The sequence below is a fragment of the Cetorhinus maximus genome, chromosome 5 (assembly GCF_964194155.1).
Source record: "Cetorhinus maximus chromosome 5, sCetMax3.hap1.1, whole genome shotgun sequence".
Lineage (NCBI taxonomy): Eukaryota > Metazoa > Chordata > Chondrichthyes > Lamniformes > Cetorhinidae > Cetorhinus > Cetorhinus maximus.
In genome coordinates, this window is record NC_135883.1 from 81,286,483 (window position 1) to 81,304,594 (window position 18,112).

At 44.4% G+C, this 18,112-nt stretch overlaps 1 protein-coding gene across 1 annotated transcript in view; it reads left to right on the forward strand.

Annotated features, from left to right (window-relative positions):
* Window positions 1-18,112, forward strand: part of arhgap18 (Rho GTPase activating protein 18) — a 107,736-nt gene that overhangs the window by 56,370 nt on the left and 33,254 nt on the right. Inside the window, exons 6-7 of the mRNA XM_078541292.1 lie at window positions 16,580-16,745; window positions 17,625-17,716. Of these exons, the coding sequence (XP_078397418.1) occupies window positions 16,580-16,745; window positions 17,625-17,716 (258 nt within the window). The remainder of the gene's footprint in view (window positions 1-16,579; window positions 16,746-17,624; window positions 17,717-18,112) is intronic.

The window sequence follows — 18,112 nt, forward strand, 5'->3', positions numbered from 1 at the left end:
GGAAAGGAATTCCAAGGGGGAAGAGGTTCCATGGGGGAAGGGGTTCCAAGGGGGGAAGGGGTCCGGTGGGGGATATGTCCAGGTGAACGTGCAAGGGTGGGCTCTGATGAGCCCATGACTACCTCCTGGGGAGCAAACTGAGGGTGGGCGTGGTACGAGGGAATGGTGAGAATGACCGAGGGCAGAGTGAGGCCATAGGGTGGGAAGGTGAGGGTTCAACAGTAGAAGGGGTGGCAAGGGTGGTTGGTGGGGACTCGGAGGCAGACACGCACCTTGGGGGTGGGAAGGAGGAGGTCAGGAGGGGTGGGGTGAATGTGGATGGGGGTGAGAATTTCAGGAAGGAAGAGAACGTGTTCATTCACCTGGACATCCCCGAAGAAAAAGGGTTGTGGCTGGTAGGTCATGGAGGGGAGTGGAAGGTGATGCCGGGGGGTCAGCACTGATGGGGAAAGGAAATGGGTGACTGGGGGAACGGGAAAGGATGAGGAAGCTAATGAATTGAATCACAACCATTCTATCTAAATTGAAAGTGAAATGAGAGTCGTGGTGGGCGAGGTCAGGTGCTGCAGGGGAGTGTGATCAGTGGGTGGGAGGAGATGCCGGTCAGCTCAGATGGACATCTGAAAGAGAACCCCAGCAGGCAGCATTGAAAATGCTCGGGACATTGAGGTGAGTGTCTCTGTGCTGTTGCAGGGTGTGGGTAAGCGCAGTGATGGGTCTTCCAGGCTGCTTATTTCCAGCTCTTCAATGGAGGAGGAGACCTCTTAGCTGGAGGTGAGGACCTGGATGGAGTTGATGGACTGGCTGGCTGAAGGTGTCGGTCGTTGGCAGTGCGTCCTGTGAACCAAAGTCAAGATAATTAGTGCATGGCAGCAGAGGCAAAAGCAGGAAAAAGCACTCACATTTGCCTTGAGAGAGGGATGATATGATGCAGGATCCTCACGAGTGTGTTTGCTGCTGACCTCACCGTCACCACGGGCTTGGTCCATGTCCTCACCGGTCAGCGCGATGACATGCTCCTCAAAGTGAGTGAGGAGCCTAATGTGGACCAATCCACCCCTGGGGCAGAATTGTACAAGTCGACGAGCGGGTGTGGGGCCCACTCGCCGGCACGTAAAATGACGCGCAGTGACGTAGGGGGAAACTCCCAACGTCACCACGCCCGATTTAAATTTTCAGGAAGGCAGGAGCGCAGCAAAATCAGCTGCGCACCCGCCGACCTGTCAATGGCCAATTGAGACCATTGACAGGGTCAATTAAGTAATTAAAGGACCTGCCCGTCCAACCTTAAGGTTGTTGGGCAGGCCAGAAGCCCTGGCGGGAACTAGAAAAAACATGAAACCTCATCCACGGGCAGGATGAGGTTTCAATGAGGCTTTAAAACATTTTAATAAAGATTTTGTAAAAATTATGGATATATCCCAAGTCATGTGACATTGTCACATGAGGGGACATTAAGGGAAATTATATTTTTCTATTTTTAATTTTTTTAAATGTACAGCCGATCTCCCTGAGGCAGCACGTAACCTCAAGGAGATGAGTGCGCTCTTTCGTGCGCATGCGTGAAAGAGCGCACTCTCGATTTTGGGATTTCCCCCCGCCCGCACAGGGAGCGCATAGCCCTTCAGTGCGGATATCACGTTGGGCGGGCCTTAATTGGCCCACCCACGTAAAATGGTGGCATGCCTCCAATTGAGGGCACTGATCGGAAGTGCGTCCACACGCGCTCGCTAATCAACCCCCCCCGCCACCCACCCCCCCCCCCCCCCCACCCCCCCGCAATGGAGGGAAAATTCAGCCCCTGGCCTGGGACTTCTTCCTGCTGATGGGAGCAGGCTTCTCCTGCATGGAAACAGATGGAGAGAGTGTGAGCAGGACACGTGGCACTGCATGGACATTTTTTTCTCTCTTTTTCTTAAAAATAACTTGGAAGAAGATCTATACTGGTGTAAAAAATTTAATTACAATAAAGTATAAAGAGCAGGGGATCCTTCAAGTGTGAAGAGCAGGGATACTAGAGTAATTAATTATTAAATGAAAAAAAACTATGACAGTCATGGCAGGATGGGTGTTGTGTTTGCTGCTGCAGCATGTGGGCACTGCTAGACACCAAGGTGATCTGGAGCGAACACACCTGTAGTAAGTGTTTGCAGCTCGAAGAACTTCAGAATCAAGTTGAGGAGCTGGAGTCCGAGCTGTAGACATTGCGCCACATCAGAGAAGGGGAAAGTTACCTGGGCACTTTGTTCCAGGAGGCAGTCACACCCCTCAGATTTGGTAATTCAAATTTGGTCTGTGATCAGGGACAGGAGGGTGTGATTGCAGGTGAGGCAGGTATGGGACGAAGGGGTAGTGTTCGAAGAGCCTCAGCTGCTATAATTGCCCAACAATTACAAGGTTCTTGCAAGCTGTGTGGATGAGAGCAGGGACTGCAGGGAGGATGAGCTAAGTGACCATGGCGCCATGGTATATGGAGCCATTCAACTGGGGGGAGTAAATAGAAATGTAGTGGTAGGGGATGTATAATTAGGGGCATAGATACTGTTCTCTGCAGCTGTGAACATGAGTCTTGAAGGCTGTGTTGCCAGCCCAATGCCAGGGCTAAGGACATCTCCTCATGGCTGGAGAGGAACGTGGAGTGGGAGGGGAGGGATCCAGTTGTCATCATCCACATTGGTACCAACAACATTGATAGGACTAGAAAGGAGGTTCTGCTGAAAGAATTTGAACAGTTAGGAGTTATATTAAAAAGCAGAATCTACAAGATAATAATCTCAGAATTACTACGTCAGCCATGGGGAAACTGGCATAAAGTAAATAAAGTCAAGGAGTTAAATGCGTGGCTCAAAGATTGGTGTGGGAAGAATGGGTTTCAGTTCATGGGACACTGGCACCAATAATAGGGTAGAATGGAGTAGTTCCGGCGGGGCAGGCTTCACTTGAACTGTGCTGGGGCCAGTGTCCTGGCGAATTGAAAAATTGGGCTGTAGAGAGGGCTTTAATCTAGGTGGGGAGGAGGTGCCGGAGAGGGGGAGGAGGGGGTGGTGCTCTGGAGAGGGGATACGTAGGATTGCAAAGCAAAAGGATATGGCAGCATTGCAGGGCAGCTACTTAGGTAATGATACCCAGAGTGTGACAGGAGGGGACAGAGTGTACAAACATAAAAAAAGCAGCAAATAGGGTCAAATGGAGAAAAAAAATGGTAAAAAGGCAAAATTGATGGTTCTTGAATGCACGTAATATTCAGAACAAAATAAATGAATTAATGGCACAAATAGAGGTTAATGGGTTTGATCTTATAGCCATTACAGAGACATGGTTACAAGGAGATCAAAGCTGGGAACTAAATATTCAGGGGTATGTGATTTTTTGAAAGGAAAAGCAGGAAGAAAAGTGGGGTAGCTTTGTTAGTACGAGCTAGAATAAGTATGATAGCAAGAAATGATCTTGGATTGGAAGATGTAGAATCCATATGGGTGGAGGTAAGAAATAACAAGGGGAAGAAGACACTGTCGGGTGTCGTCTATAGGCCTCCTAACAGTAGCTATACTGTAGGGCAGAGAATAAATCAGGAGATAATGAGGGTATGTAAAAAAGGCAGCATATTAATCATGGGTGACTTTAATCTTCCTGTAGATTGGGAAAATCAATTGGCAGAGGTAGCCATGAGCAAGAATTCATAGAGTGTATTCGGGACATTTCCTCAAATAATATGTTGTGGATCCAACCAGGGATCAGGCTATTTTGGACCTGGTAATGTGTAATGAGGCAGGTTTAATAAATGACCTCAGAGTAAAAGATCCCCTAGGAAACAGTGATCATAACATGGTAAAATTTAGCATACAGTTTGAGAGTGAGAAACTGTGCTAAACTTAAATAAGGGTAATTACAATGGAATGATGGCAGTGTTGGCTGGAGTGGATTGGAAAAGGAGTTTAGCAGAAAAGACGGTTGATGAACAATGGCAGACGTCTAAGAAAATAGCTCATGACTCACAACAAAGATATATCCCAGTGAGGAAGAAGGATTCAAGGAAGGAGATAAACCAACTATGGTTAACCAAGGAAGCTAAGGATAGTTTAAAATTGAAAGAGAAAACATACAATGTGGCAAAGATTAGTGGTAAGACAGGGGATTGGGAAAGATTTAAAAACCAACAAAAGATGACCAAAATAATAATAAAGAGAGAGAAAATAAACTTTGAGGGTAAACTAGTAAGTAATATAAAAACGGCCAGTAAAAGTGTCTTTAAATATATAAAAAGGAAGAGAGAGGCCAAAGTGAACATAGGCCCCTTAGAGAATGAGGCTGGGGAAATAATAATGGGGAACCAGGAAATGGCAGAGGAGTTGAATAAATACTTTGCATCAGTCTTCGCAGTAGACGACACTAATAGCATTCCAAAAATATTAAATAATCAAGGGACAAAAGGGGGGAAGAAATAAATACAATAACTATCACTAGAGAAAAAGCACTATGGAAACTAGTGGGGCTTAAGGCCAATAAGCCCCCTGGACTTGATGGGTTCTATCCTAGGATACTAAAGGAAGTAGCTACATAGATAGTGGATGCACTAGTAGTATTCTTCCAAGGATCCTTAGATTCTGGAAAAGCCCTAGAGGATTGGAGGATGGCCAATGTAACACCCTTATTCAAAAAGGGAGGGAGACAAAAAATAGGTAACTTATAGGCCAGTTAGCTTAACATCTGTCATTGGGAAAATGTTAGAGTCTAATATAAAGGATGTAATAGCAGAGTATTTGGAAATACATAATATAATCAAGCAGAGTCAGCATGGCTTCATGAAGGGGAAATCATGCCTGACAAATTCATTAGAATTCTTTGAGGAGGTAAGATAAAGGGGAACCAGTAGATGTAATACATTTGGATTTACAAAAGACATTCGATAAGGTACCGCACATAAGGATACTTAATAAGATAAGAGCCCATGGTGTTGAGGGTAGTATATTAGCATGGATATAGGATTAGCTAACTAATGGAAGACAGAGAGTTGGGATAAAGGGGGCATTTTCAGGATGGCAACCTGTACCTTGGAGTGCCACAGGGATCAGTGCTGGAGCCTCAATTATTTACAACATATATTAATGATTTAGATGAGGGAAGTGAATGTACCATCACCAAGTTTGCGGATGACACAAAAATAGGTGAGAAGGCAAGTGATGAGGATGACACAAGGAGTCCACAGAGGGATATAGACAGGTTAAGTGAGTGGGCAAAAAACTTGGCACATGGAATATAATGTGGGAAAATGTGAGGTTATGTTTGGTAGGAAGAATAGAGGAGCTGAATATCATTTAAGTGGAGAAAGACTGCAGAAAGCTGCAGTACAGAGGGATTTGGGGGTCCTCGTGCATGAATCACAAAAATCTAGCATACAGGTTAAGCAGGTAATAGGGAAGGCAGTGGGATGTTGGCCTTTATTTCAAAGGGAATGGAGCATGAAAATAGGCAAGTCTTGCTAAAACTATACAAGACACTAGTTAGACCACACCTAGAATACTGTGAACAGTTTTGGTCCCCTTATCTAAGGAAAGATATACTGGCATTGGAGGCAGTCCAGAGAAGGTTCACTAGGTTGATCCTAGGCATGGAGGGAGTTTCTTATGAGCAGAGGTTGAATAGGTTGGGCCTATACTCATTGGAGTTTAGAAGAATGAGAGGTGACCTTCTTGGAACATAAAAGATTCTTAGGGGGCTTGACAGAGTAGATGCTGAGAGGTTGTTTCCCCTTGTGGAACAGTCTAGGACCAGAGAACATAACCTCGGAGTAAGGGGTCGCCTATTTAAGACAGAGATGAGGAGGAATTTCTTTTCTCAAAGGGTAGTGAATCTGCGGAATTCTTTACCGCAGAGGACTGTGGAGATTGGGTTGTTAAATATATTCCAGGCTAAAATAAACAGATTTTTAATCAGTAAGGGAATCAAAGGTTATGGGGAAAAGGCAGGAAAGTGGAATTGAGGATTATCAGATCAGCCATGATCTCATTGAATGGCAGAGCAGACTTGATGGGCTGAATGGCCTACTTTTGCTCCTACATCTTATGGTCTTATGGAATGTTTGTGTGGTGAGAGGAGCCATGGGGAGGATGAGCTCCAGAGAACATGAGCCTGAGGAGAATGTGAGGGTGTGTGTGAGAATTAGTGGTGTTGTCCCTGATGTGTGATGGGTTTGTGAGTGTGTGAGTTGAGAGTGACAAAAAGAGTGACTTACCCTGGCCGAACAGATGAGACCATTCATCCTATAGTGGCATTGGGTGGCTGTCCTCTTTTGCAGGGCATTAGCACTGATCATCACTGCCATGCTGGATGGGTAATGCCACTGCCCCTCCTGCGGCCAGAGCGGGGGTAGAGGACATCATGGTGGGCCCCCACGGCGTCCAAAAGGGCTCGAGGAACGCGTCACTAAACCGGGGGACAGCAGTCTTTTTGTCTTTTGGGGCCATCCCTTCTTCTGTGCAGCAGTCCTGGGCTGGGAGAACTGAGAGGTGTGTGCACGGCTGCATTTTAAATATGGCGCCTGGTGTGATGAAGTGGTAAGGTGATGGCATGGCGGGCGAATGAGATCCTTCCCGCCATTGGAATGGCGTGTTTCCCGGGAATGCATAATTAACGCAGCGGGTTTGGGATAATACAGTGTTAGAAGCCACCATAGCGACCGGCAGGTAAAAGGTCATTTTCCCTGCCCGCTACTACACTTAGTGCAAATCTGGGACAATTCCACCCATTGTCTCTCCTCATTCGCTTACAGCACCTATACATTCATTCAAGATGCAAAAACCCAAAAAAAGTCAGTGAACCATGGCTGACAAAGAAAGTTAAGATTATATAAGATTAAAAGATAAGGCTTATAAAGTTGCCAGAAGTAATAGTAAACCTGAGGATTGGGAGGTCTTTAGAATCCAGCAAAGGAAGACCAAGAAACTGGTAAAGAAAGCGAGAATAGATTATGAATGTAATCTGACAAAAAACATAAAAAACGGATTGCAAAAGCTTCTATAGGTATGTAAAAAGGAAGCGTTTGACTAAGACAAATGTGGGTCCATTACAGGCAGAATCAGGAGAATTCATAATGGGGAATAGAGAAATGGTAGAGAAGCTAAATGATTATTTTGTGTCTGTTTTCACTGAGGAAGATACAGGAAATCTTCCAGATTTAGAGATCCAAGGGACTAGGGAGAATGGGGAGTTGAAGGAAATTAGTATAAGTAAGAAGGTTGTATTGGAGAAATTAATGGGACTGAAAGTTGATAAGTCCCCGGGATCTGGTATTCTGCATCCCAGAGTGTTGAAAGAGGTTGCTGTAGAGATAGTGGATGCATTGGTGATCATTTTCCAAAATTCTATAGATTGTGGAATGATTCCTGAAGATTGGAAGGTAGCAAATGTCACCCCACTATTTAAGAAGGGAGGGAGAGAGAAAACAGGGAACTATAGACCTGTTAGCCTTATATCAGTAGTAGGGAAAATGCTAGAATCTATTATAAAGGATGTGATAAATGGATGCTTGGATAATCATGATCTGATTGGGCATAGTCAGCATGAATTTGCGAATAAGAAATCATGTTTGATGAACTTATTGGAGTTTTTTGAGGATGTTACTAACAACATTTACAAAGAAGAGTCAATGAACTTAGTATACTTGGATTTTCAGAAGGCTTTTGATAAAGTCCCTCACAGGAGGTTGATTAGCAAAATAAAAACACATGGAATTGGAGGCAATGTACTAGCATAGATTAAGGATTGGCTAACAGGCAGAAAACAGAGAGTAGGAATAAAAGGGTCACTCTCGCATTGGCAGGCTGTGACTAGTAAGGCACCATAAGGATCAGTACTTGGGCCCCAGCCGTTCACAATATATACCTATGATTTGGATGTCGGAACCAAATGTAATATTTCCAAGTTCGCGGATGTACAAAGCTAGGCAAGAATGTGTGTTGTGAGGAAGATGTAAAGCCAGGAGGATTTGGACAGGCCTTGTGAGTGGGCAAGAACATTCATGGAATATAATGTGGAGAAATGTGAGGTTATCCACTTTGGTAAAAGGAACAGATGTGCAGAGTATTTCCTAAATGGTAAGAGATTAGAAAGTGTAGATGTACAAAGGGACCTGGGTGTCCTTGTCCATAAGTCACAGAAAGCTAACATGTAGGTGCAGCAATCAATTAGGAAGGCTAATGGAATGCAAGAGAATTTGAGTACAGGAGTAGTGAAGTCTTGCTTCAATTGTATAGAAGTTTGGTTAGACCATACCTGGAGTACTGTGTGTAATTTTGGTCCTCTTACCTCAGAAAGGATATTATTGCCATTGAGGGAGTGCAATGAAGGTTCACCAGACTTGTTCCGGGGATAACGGGACTGTCTTATGAAGAGAGATTGGGGAAGCTGGGCCTGTATTCTCTAGAGTTTCGAAGAATGAGAGGTGATGTCATTGAAACCTACAAAATACTTAAAGGAATAGTCAGGGTAGATACAGGTAAGATGTTTACCCTGGTTGGGGAGTCTAGAACCAGGGGACACAATTTCAAAATAAGCCACTTTGGACCGAGATGAGGAGAAATTTCTTTACTCAGAGGGTTGTGAATCTTTGGAATTCTCTACCCCAGAGGGCCATGGAAGCTCAGTCATTGAGTATGTTTAAAGTAGAGATTGGTAGATTTCTGATTAACAATAATGTAATGGGCTATGGGGATAGTGTGGGTAAAAGGCATTGAAGTGTTCAATCAGCCATGATTGTATTGAATGGCGGAGCAGGCTTGATGGGCTGAATGGCCTTCTCCTGTTCCTATGTTGCCACCCTTCCCTGTTCTTCATCCCGCTCAAGGTCAGTTTTTTGTTTACATCATGCTGAGGGTCATATCTTGGTCTTTTCTAAACATTTGAGAGATAAGGGGGTGCACAGGATGTCATCTAACAACTCAGGAATGTCAACACGGCAGCCTGAACTATGACTGTTTAGAGGTCAAAGTGTTTAAAAACCCTCTTTGCAGAAAGAAAATCATGCTGCTTAGCTAATTTCATAAAATGCAGAAAATACCCGCTTATTAAAGACCCCCAATTTCTTACACACTTGCCATTACAACAACACACTGCATGAGGTGCTTCACTGCATTTGCCATTACAGTTTATATTTAGCTGGAGAACCTTAGGCACTGGCCTTCCCCCATTGAGGCTTTGTGGCAGTCACCCCAAGCTTCAGTGCATCCCTAAGCACATAGTCCTGGGCCTTGCAATGTTCAGTCTGCAACACTTGGCCATCAACAGCTCCTTGCAGTGGAAGACCAGTAAGTTTCAGGCAGGCCAAAGAGGGTTTTTCACCAAGCTGATGATCCTCCAGCAGTAGTTGATGTTTATCTTGGTTTGCATCCCTGAGTGGAGCACAGAAGCTTACATTATGGAGCTTCTGGGGATGAAACTTGACTAAAACCATTGCATCTCTTTCCAGACCTTCTTTGCAAAGGCACACTCCAGAACAAGGCGAGTAACAGCTTCTTCCTCACTGCAGCCGCCTTCAGGGCAGCAAGCAGAGGTGGTGAGATTCCAAGCATGCAGGAAGAGTCTGAGGAGGAGGGCCCTTTTTACCACCAGCCAAGCTACATCCTGGTGTTTGTTTGAAAGTTCTGGTGATAAGGCATTTTGTCATAAGATTTTGACAGTTTGCTCAGGGAATTATCCAACAGGATCTACCATCTTTTTCCACAGGGCCTCGAAGAAATTATGTGTGGACCTCTGCTTGATCGTCTCATGATTCTTGAGGGACAGGTGGTATGGTATTACACAGCAATGTGGCCAGATCCATTCTTCAAAACATCTGGGACAGTTAGAATCTCAGCATGCAGTGACACTTGGAGCCGGATTTTCCCAGAGTCAGTAAAACTCCATGGAACTTCAAAAATTGCAGGTGGGAACTCTTGCTCCCAATTCTGACAAATCCCATTTTTTGCCAGTAGGGGGAAAGGGAACAGAGTGCGACTCACACAGGAGATAAATCCGAACTCAGCAAAGCCATTGCACATTATGGGATACTTTTTACCAAGGTGGTTCCGGTGAGTTGGGAAATTTCCCAACTCAAATGACCCGCCTCGGTAGCCAAAATTCAGCCCTAGGTGATTGCATACCAAGAGTCTATGCACAGTTTGATACAGCCATACGCAAAGGTGGCCATCAGAGTGCAGGCAACATTGTATACATTTTTCCCTCTTTATCTAGAGGTTTTGTACATCGTGACCCTGCAGTCACAGTCCAATTTCAATCACCAAATAAAGCAGAAGATAGCTTGTATTTTCGCCATGGCATAGGAGCAGGGTTCAGGCCAGATCTGTTCCATACAGAGCAACGCTGAGAACACCTCACACCTAAGGACCAGGTTTGAACCCACAATTTGAAGAGGGAGTGTTATTCCCATTTGCCCAGCTTCTGTTTCACCATGTGTTTATTCTACTGCCAGTTCTTTTCTTCTTTCACAGGATGTGGGCGTCGCTGGCTAGGCCAGCATACATTGTGCATCCCTGTTGCCCTTGAGAAGGTGATGGTGAGCCGCCTTTTGAACAGTCCATGTGGTGTAAGTACACCATAGTGCTGTTAGGAAGGGAGTTCCAGGGCTTTGACCCATCGACAGTGAGGGAACGGCGATATAGTTCCAAGTCAGAATGGTGAGTGACTTGGAGGGGAACTTGCAGGTGGTGGTGTTCCCATCTATCTGCTGCCCTTGTTCTTCTACATGGCAGAGGTCACAGGTTTGGAAGGTGCTGTCCAAGTAGCATTGTTGAGTTTCTGCAGTGCATCTTCTGGATGGTATACACTGCTGCCACCGTGTGTCAGTTGAGTGAATGTTTAAGGAGGTGGATAGGGTGCCAATAAAGGGCAGCTCTGCCCTGAATGGAGTCAAGCTTCTTGAGTGTTGTTGGAGCTGCACTTATCTAGGCAAGTGGAGAGTATTTCATCGCACTTCTGACTTGTGCCTTGTAGATGGTGGACAGGGTTTGGGGAGGTGAGTTATTCTTCACAGGATTCCTAGCCTCTGACCTGCTCTTGTAGCCACAGTATTTATATGGCTGGTTCAGTTCTGTTTCTGGTCAATGGTAACCCCCAGGATATTGATAGTGGGAGATTCATTACCAATGCCAATGAATGTCAAGGCGACATGGTTGGATTCCCTCTTGTTGGAGATGGTCATTTCCTGGCATTTGTGTGGCGCAAATTCTACTTGCCACTTGTCAGCCTGTGTCTGGATATTGTCCAGGACTTGCTGCATTTGGTCATGGACTGCTTCAGTACCTGAGGAGTCGCAAATGGTGCTGAACATTGGACAATCATCTGCAAACATACCCACATCTGACTTTATGATAGAGGAAAGGTCATTGATGAAGCAATTGAAGGTGGTTGGGCATGGGACACTACCCTGAGGAACTCCTGCAACAATGTCCTGTCACTGAGATAATTTACCTCCAACAACCACAACCATCTTTCCTTGTGCTAAATGTGATTCCAAACAGCGGAGAGTTTCCCCCCTGATTCCCATTGACTCCAGTTTTGCTAAGGCTTCTTGTTGCCACAATCAGCCAAATGCTTGACATCAGTCAAGGACAGTCACCCTCACCTCACCTCTTGAGCTTAGCTTTTTTATCCATGTTTGGACCAAGGCTGTAATGAGGTCAGAAGCTGAGTGGTCCTGCTGGAACCCGAGCTGAGTATCAGTCAGCAGGTTATTGCTGAGTAAGTGCCACTTGATAGCACTGTCAATGACACCTTCCATCTATTTGCTAATGATGGGACTGATGGGTGGTAATTGGTCAGGTTGGATTTATCTTGCTTTTTGTGGTGCACACCTTGGCCCTTCTGAACCATACCCCCAGCACCTTCAGGTAGCCTGACCTGACGGTGAAGGGGACAATGGATCAGTCGGCCCAGTTCCCAAAAAACATGGCCTTGTTCTTGCCACAATTTAACTTGGCTCCCGAGGCCAATTTGAACTGGTCACAGATGCTCGTCAATCGGCAGACTGACAGTGTATCAGAGCAGAAGACAACCGTGTCATCCATATGCTGGAAAGCTTTGACCTGAGTACCTCTGTTGCCAAGGATTGTCATTCCTCTTTTTCCTGTATCCTTCCTGATGGACTCGACAAAAGGTTCAAAACAGTACACAAACATGACGAGAGAGAGGATTGCCTCGTCAGATTCAGATTCAAGTGGAAAGCTTTCTGATTTCTACCCATGTATTCATACTATGCTACTAATGTCTGTGTAGAGAAGTTGGATCCATTTTTAGGTTCCCTCCCCAAATCCCATTTTGGAGAGCACATCCATCATGTGGGTGTGCAATATTTTGTCAAAGGCCTTTTCCTGATTCAAGCTGATGAGGCAGTTATCCCCCCCCCCATGTTACGCACATACGCAGTCGCATCCCTGAGTCGCGCTAGGCTATTTGAGGTCTTCCTGCTGGGTACAGTGCAGGTCTGATCAGGATGGACACCAACTGTAGAGCAGACTTGACTGATTGGCGATGACTTTGGACAGAATTTTGTAGTCATGTTAAGCTTTGAAATGGGCCCCAATTTCTGATTTCCTCCCTCTTCCCCTTCTGCTTGTAGATAAGGGTAATGATGCCTTTCTTCATGGATTCTGACTAGAAACATATACTCGTACATTTGCAGCAGATCTGGGATGATCCAGTCCCACAGGATCGAATACAACTCAGCCGGTAAACCATCACATCCAGGAGTTTTACTCAATTCAAACGACCAGATAGCTTTTGTCAGCTCATTCAGAGTTGGCAGTTTGTCCAGTCTCTTCCACGTACTGTCATCCAGTAACTCCGTGATAGAGGACAGGAAAGATTGGGAGGCCATGCTGTCAGTGGGTTTAATATCATATAGCCGGACATAATCCATAGTGTGTCTGGCTACAATGACGTTACCAAGCCAGCTTCTTCCTTCATGTGGCTGATCACAGAGCTCTCTCTGTGTGTATCTTTTGGAAGGAGAAACATGAGCACGCCTCATTCTGCTCCACAGTAGAGCACTTTTTCACTGGCTCAAAATTTGCTTGCGTAAGCATCATTTGAGGATAGATAGCTATAAAAAATAGTGATTTTACCAAGTTACCAAAGGATAACTACTGTTCATTAAATTATTCCTTACCAAGGAGTCTACACACGAAATAGACTTCCAGATGTAGAGGCGAAAACGATTTAATAGTCAGTTGGATGATCTAATGCCTTCAGGAAAGGAAAAGGGAAGTGAAAAAAAACTGAAGGAAAGTGGGGAGAAATAATAAACAGCCACACATTAACAAGCTCACTGCAAGAAATATTTTTCACAATCATGGAATAATCCTTACCCTTTTAAAGGAGCTGTGCCTCATTCAGATGTTACTGAGTTAGTTGAATGTAAGGACTTTGATCCTACTGTAGAAATCTGCAATTCAAAATACTTAATTGGAAAAGGTATTTCCAGCAGAGTGGCATCCCTGTTACTTCTAAGGCTGGCATCATTCATCCACTCATTACACGGGGAAAAAAATTCCTAAAAGCCATCCTAAATCTGTCTTTTACTGGCTTGAACCTTTGAAGCAATTTACTTTGAAGAAATTTTTCACATTTTTAAAAATTCTTTTATGGGTTGTGGGCATTGTTGGCAATGAGAAGGTGGTGGTGAACCTCTTTCCTGAACCTTTGCAGTCTATCTGCTGCAGATACACCCACAGTGCTGTTAGGAAGGAAGCTCCAGGATTTGGATCCAGTGACAGTATGATGTTATACCTCTATCCAATATGCCTCTACAGGATCAGGTTCAAACTACTTCTTTCAAGGCTGAAAAGTCCAAATTTCTCTAATCATTTGTCATAGCTAAGACATCAAACACTAGAAATCAACCAGCTATGATGTTTCTGTTGCTTTCAATGCTTGAATACCTACCTTGCATCTTGGTAACCAAAACTGGACATAATATCCAAAGTTTTCACCAGACAACAGCAGCATACAATTTGATCATGACTTCCACAGACTCGCATTCTACTATAATAGATCTATGTTGCAGCATTCTGTTGGTTTTAATGATTATTGCTCTGTATTGGTAGGTCATATTTAGCACCGAAAATACTCAGACTTCTAGGTTTCTTTCAGTTTCATTCTTGGCTTTTCCACCATTCATAGGGAACATGTGTCATCCATATTTTTCCCATGTTCAATATTTTACACTTAACTACAGTACATGTTGAAGTGTGAGGTAATACGTTTTGAGGAAATAAAACAAGGAATAGTGGACAACCATTGAAAGACATTGAAGGGTGACCAAAGAGATTTTCAAGTTAAATACATAATCAAAAAAAAAATGTTGGCCCAGGTCTTCCACAAAGTGGCAATCACCGTCGGATTGCTGCTCCAACTGCACTTTTCTGAGCTCCAAGGCAGCTCTGCATTTCTGGCCAGGTATTTGAGCCAGGTTTCTCTAGAAATGCGGAGTATACTGTCCATTGGAGAACTCCTTGGCAGCAGAGTAGTGTCGGGGAAAGATTGGACACATACCTATTTTACAGCATTAGCTGCCATGTGGTCAGTTTAAATGTCCAGTGTGAATGGTAGTGAATGGGTAAATGGATGAATGGGTGAGTGCATGAATGATTGATAGGCAAGGTGGTAGGGAGGGTAGGTGGGTGAGGTAATTTGGTAAGTGGGTAGGGTTCCAGGTGGTGGGTGGGGTAGGGTGGAAGGTGAGTTGGGTGGCTGGTGGGCAGCCTGGTAGGTGGATAGGGTGGTTGATGGGTAGGGTGGCAGGTGGGTGAGAGGGATGAAGTGGGTAGCTGGGTGAGTAGGTAAGTGGGTCAGGGGTTAGTCGGGTCAGGTGGGAAGGAGGGGTTGGGGTTGGGGGTTAGTCAGGATGTTAGGTCGGTTCAGGCGGGGTAGTCGGGTCCGGTTGGGGGGGTAGTTAGAAGTCAGGAGGTAGTTAGGGGGTCAAGGTGGGAGTCGGTGGGTGGCGGGTGTGGAGGTCAACGTCAGTTATTGAGGCATCATGTCTGTAGTTACCCAGGAGTTAGATTAGGATTTTTCCATCTAACTTTTCTTGAGTAACCATAAAGGCATGTACGTCAAAACTGTCCAAAGTCTCTGACTCTAGCTCAGAGTTGGAGACTTTTGCGGAGGGTCCCAGGAAGCAGGGGAATTGCCCGTCTGAAGTTCAAACTTCCTGGACAGTTCCCTCAGAGGTCAATGCGTCAGGACATCTGTGGGGTCAAAGCACATCTTGGGTCATACACCCAGTCTCCCATGATCTAGAGACCGGAAGATCTGAGTCATAGATCAATTAATTCATTCCTTAATGTTCCATGCTCGTCTGCACTCATGCTGCATGTTAAGCATTATTCTTTTAAGGATGTTTTGTTTGTCCTATACTGAATCTCCGTTGAAAATCCTCTCCAGCTAATTTTCTTGAGTTGGTCCCTCATTTCTTTGAAGCTAACCCTCTTAAATTTATACACCCTGTTCCTCATCAATCCTTAATATCTAGGCCCCAATATAATATCTAATAACCAGATCTCTATATATCATTCCTATATTGCCATAATGATATAATAACCAGGGGCAGAATTTTTTGCTCTGCGTGCAGGTGTGTGCCCGACCCACTCAAGTGTGAAATAGCACGTGATGATGTCAGGTGAACGTCCCGACGTCATCGTGCACTTGCGCGATATATCGGTCAGCAGGCACGCGCAAGAATCCCCGCTAGCAATTAAGAGCACTATTAAGGCCATTAAAGTAGTAATTAACTGAGATTTTTCATTGCCCATCCAACGTTACGGTTGGCGGGCGGGCGAATCGGCCAGGCTGCCTTTACATTTTTCAGGAAACCTCATCCACAGGCGGGATGAGGTTTCCGATATTAATAAAAAAAGATTAAAATGTTTGGACAGAATTTTCATCTGGTGTGTGTTCCAGTGATTGATTCTGACGCGCGGGCATTTTTTCCCGGTTTTTAAAATCTTTGTTTTTTGCATTTAAATTCTTCAGCTCCTTGAGGCAGCTCTCTGCCTTCAGGGAGCTTTCCTTCTGTGCTCCCCTGCGCCTGCGCTCACTTCAGCGCTCACCCTCCTCCCATCCCCTCCCTGGGAGCACTGAGCATTTCAGTATGCCTTTCATGCTGGCTGGCCGTTAATTGGCCAGCGTGAAATCGTGGTCGAGGGCTGATCATGGTCAGGGGTCTGTTCCCCGGCTGCTCCCGGACCCGCTGATCGCGGGCGCCCACCGAACTAAAAATCCTGCCCCAAATTTCTGCACATCGATGTTACATCTCCTTATAGATACTTAAAACGTGCCCTTGGCAAAATTCAAAAGTTCACCCAATATATCAACCAACATTTATCCTTTAAGCAATACCAACAAAAAACAGATGGTCCAATCATTTATTTCATTGCTATTTGTGAGACCTTGCTGTGCATGAATTGAATGCCAGAATTTGCTATATTACAATAACGATTACGCTTTAAAAGTATTTAATTGTCTATGAAGCACTTTGGGATGGGCTGAGGCTGTGAAAGGCACTATACGTCTTTGTTTCTCTCTTAAGAACTACCGGCTGCCAAAAGAAAAGACAGGCACCACTAAGGCAGGAAATCTCGCACCTCAGGACATGAAGAAAGTGCGTTCATTGGCTCTGATTGAAATAACAGCTCTTTACGATACGGTTGGTGTGGATTTCAAGCATCATAAAGCAATGAAAGTCAAAATTAGAGGTAATGAGAATACATAATATTCAAATTTTGAAACACTTGCTTCCATATGAGTCTGATATATTTAACACTTTGTGTATAAACTTTTCACTTATTTTATTCTTCATGAAATTTAAGAATTTCTTTATGCATGAGTGTGGACTTAATTGCATTATTTTCTCTCAGGTTGAGTTGACACTGGATTGTAGCACTTGTGCTACGTGTGGCAATAAGTCAGTATGGAAAATAGTGCTCTCTGTCGTGAACTTCTTAATATTCCACAGCAATGTAAAGGGTTTACTATAGATAACAACAGGTGAAAGTGCTGATTTAGAGTAAACTCCAAAGTTTGCATTTGAAAAACAATAAAATGGATAAACTCTTGTCACCACTATCAGCAAATTGGCATCTTCAACCCAGGATCAATTTGAATTGCGTGAGGTCATTTTTTTTCCTAATCCTAGCATAATCTTCAGGTATTCAAGCTGCCAAGGTTGATGACAAGGAGTGCAGTTGTAGGCCCAGAATATGTAAATAAATCTGAATCAGCAAAATCAATTGGGGTCATTAGATTAATGGTCAGCCAGGTGCTCATATGCTCATTTGGATGTCACAACAGGAAATCCATCACACGGGCTCCATATTCTTCCTGCATAATGAAAACTAACCCTTCTCCTTCTCTTTCATTTCCGGTTAGGACCATTCTGTTACGTGAAAAAGTTATTTCTGATCTTAAGTTTGAAATCACTGCATGTTCAAAAAGAAAAAAAAATCTTCTAACTATAAATTAGCATATGAAATGTTGCAACGGCATCAGGTTTTTCTTTCAGTTGTATGGAACAGAAGGAGCACACGGTGTCCTTCAAGCTCAGTGAACTCTGGATTTTCAATATGTCCTTTCAGAAACGGGATTGTTTGGAGTTCCGCTTTCAATGCTATTGGAACAGGATCAGAAAAAAGTACCAGGAACCAGGGTCCCACTCATATTTCAGAAAGTAAGTACAGGACGCAATGTATTTTCAGCTGAATGTCACTTCAGATTATCGGACTCCTGACAATTTGATAGCAGAGCTGCTCGAATTTTTCAAATGTTACATGAAGAAAAGCCATTTTTGCAACCAAGAAATCAGATCAGGAGTACCCCAGTGGAGACAAAAGGCAGAGTGTTAATGTAGTATCTCAACCATTAAGAGCTTATTATTTTATATGTTTGGAGAATGCACTCAGAGGTTCCTTGGGATGTCCATATTACTTCAGTCTGGTGCAGCGTTAACTTACGATTTGAATTTGATAAACTAGCCCAAATCTTCTGGCCTCAGGATCGTCTGAGGCTGGACATACGACTGAGATGCACATCGGGACCCGTGGAAGTCCTGACACGCAGACCTACA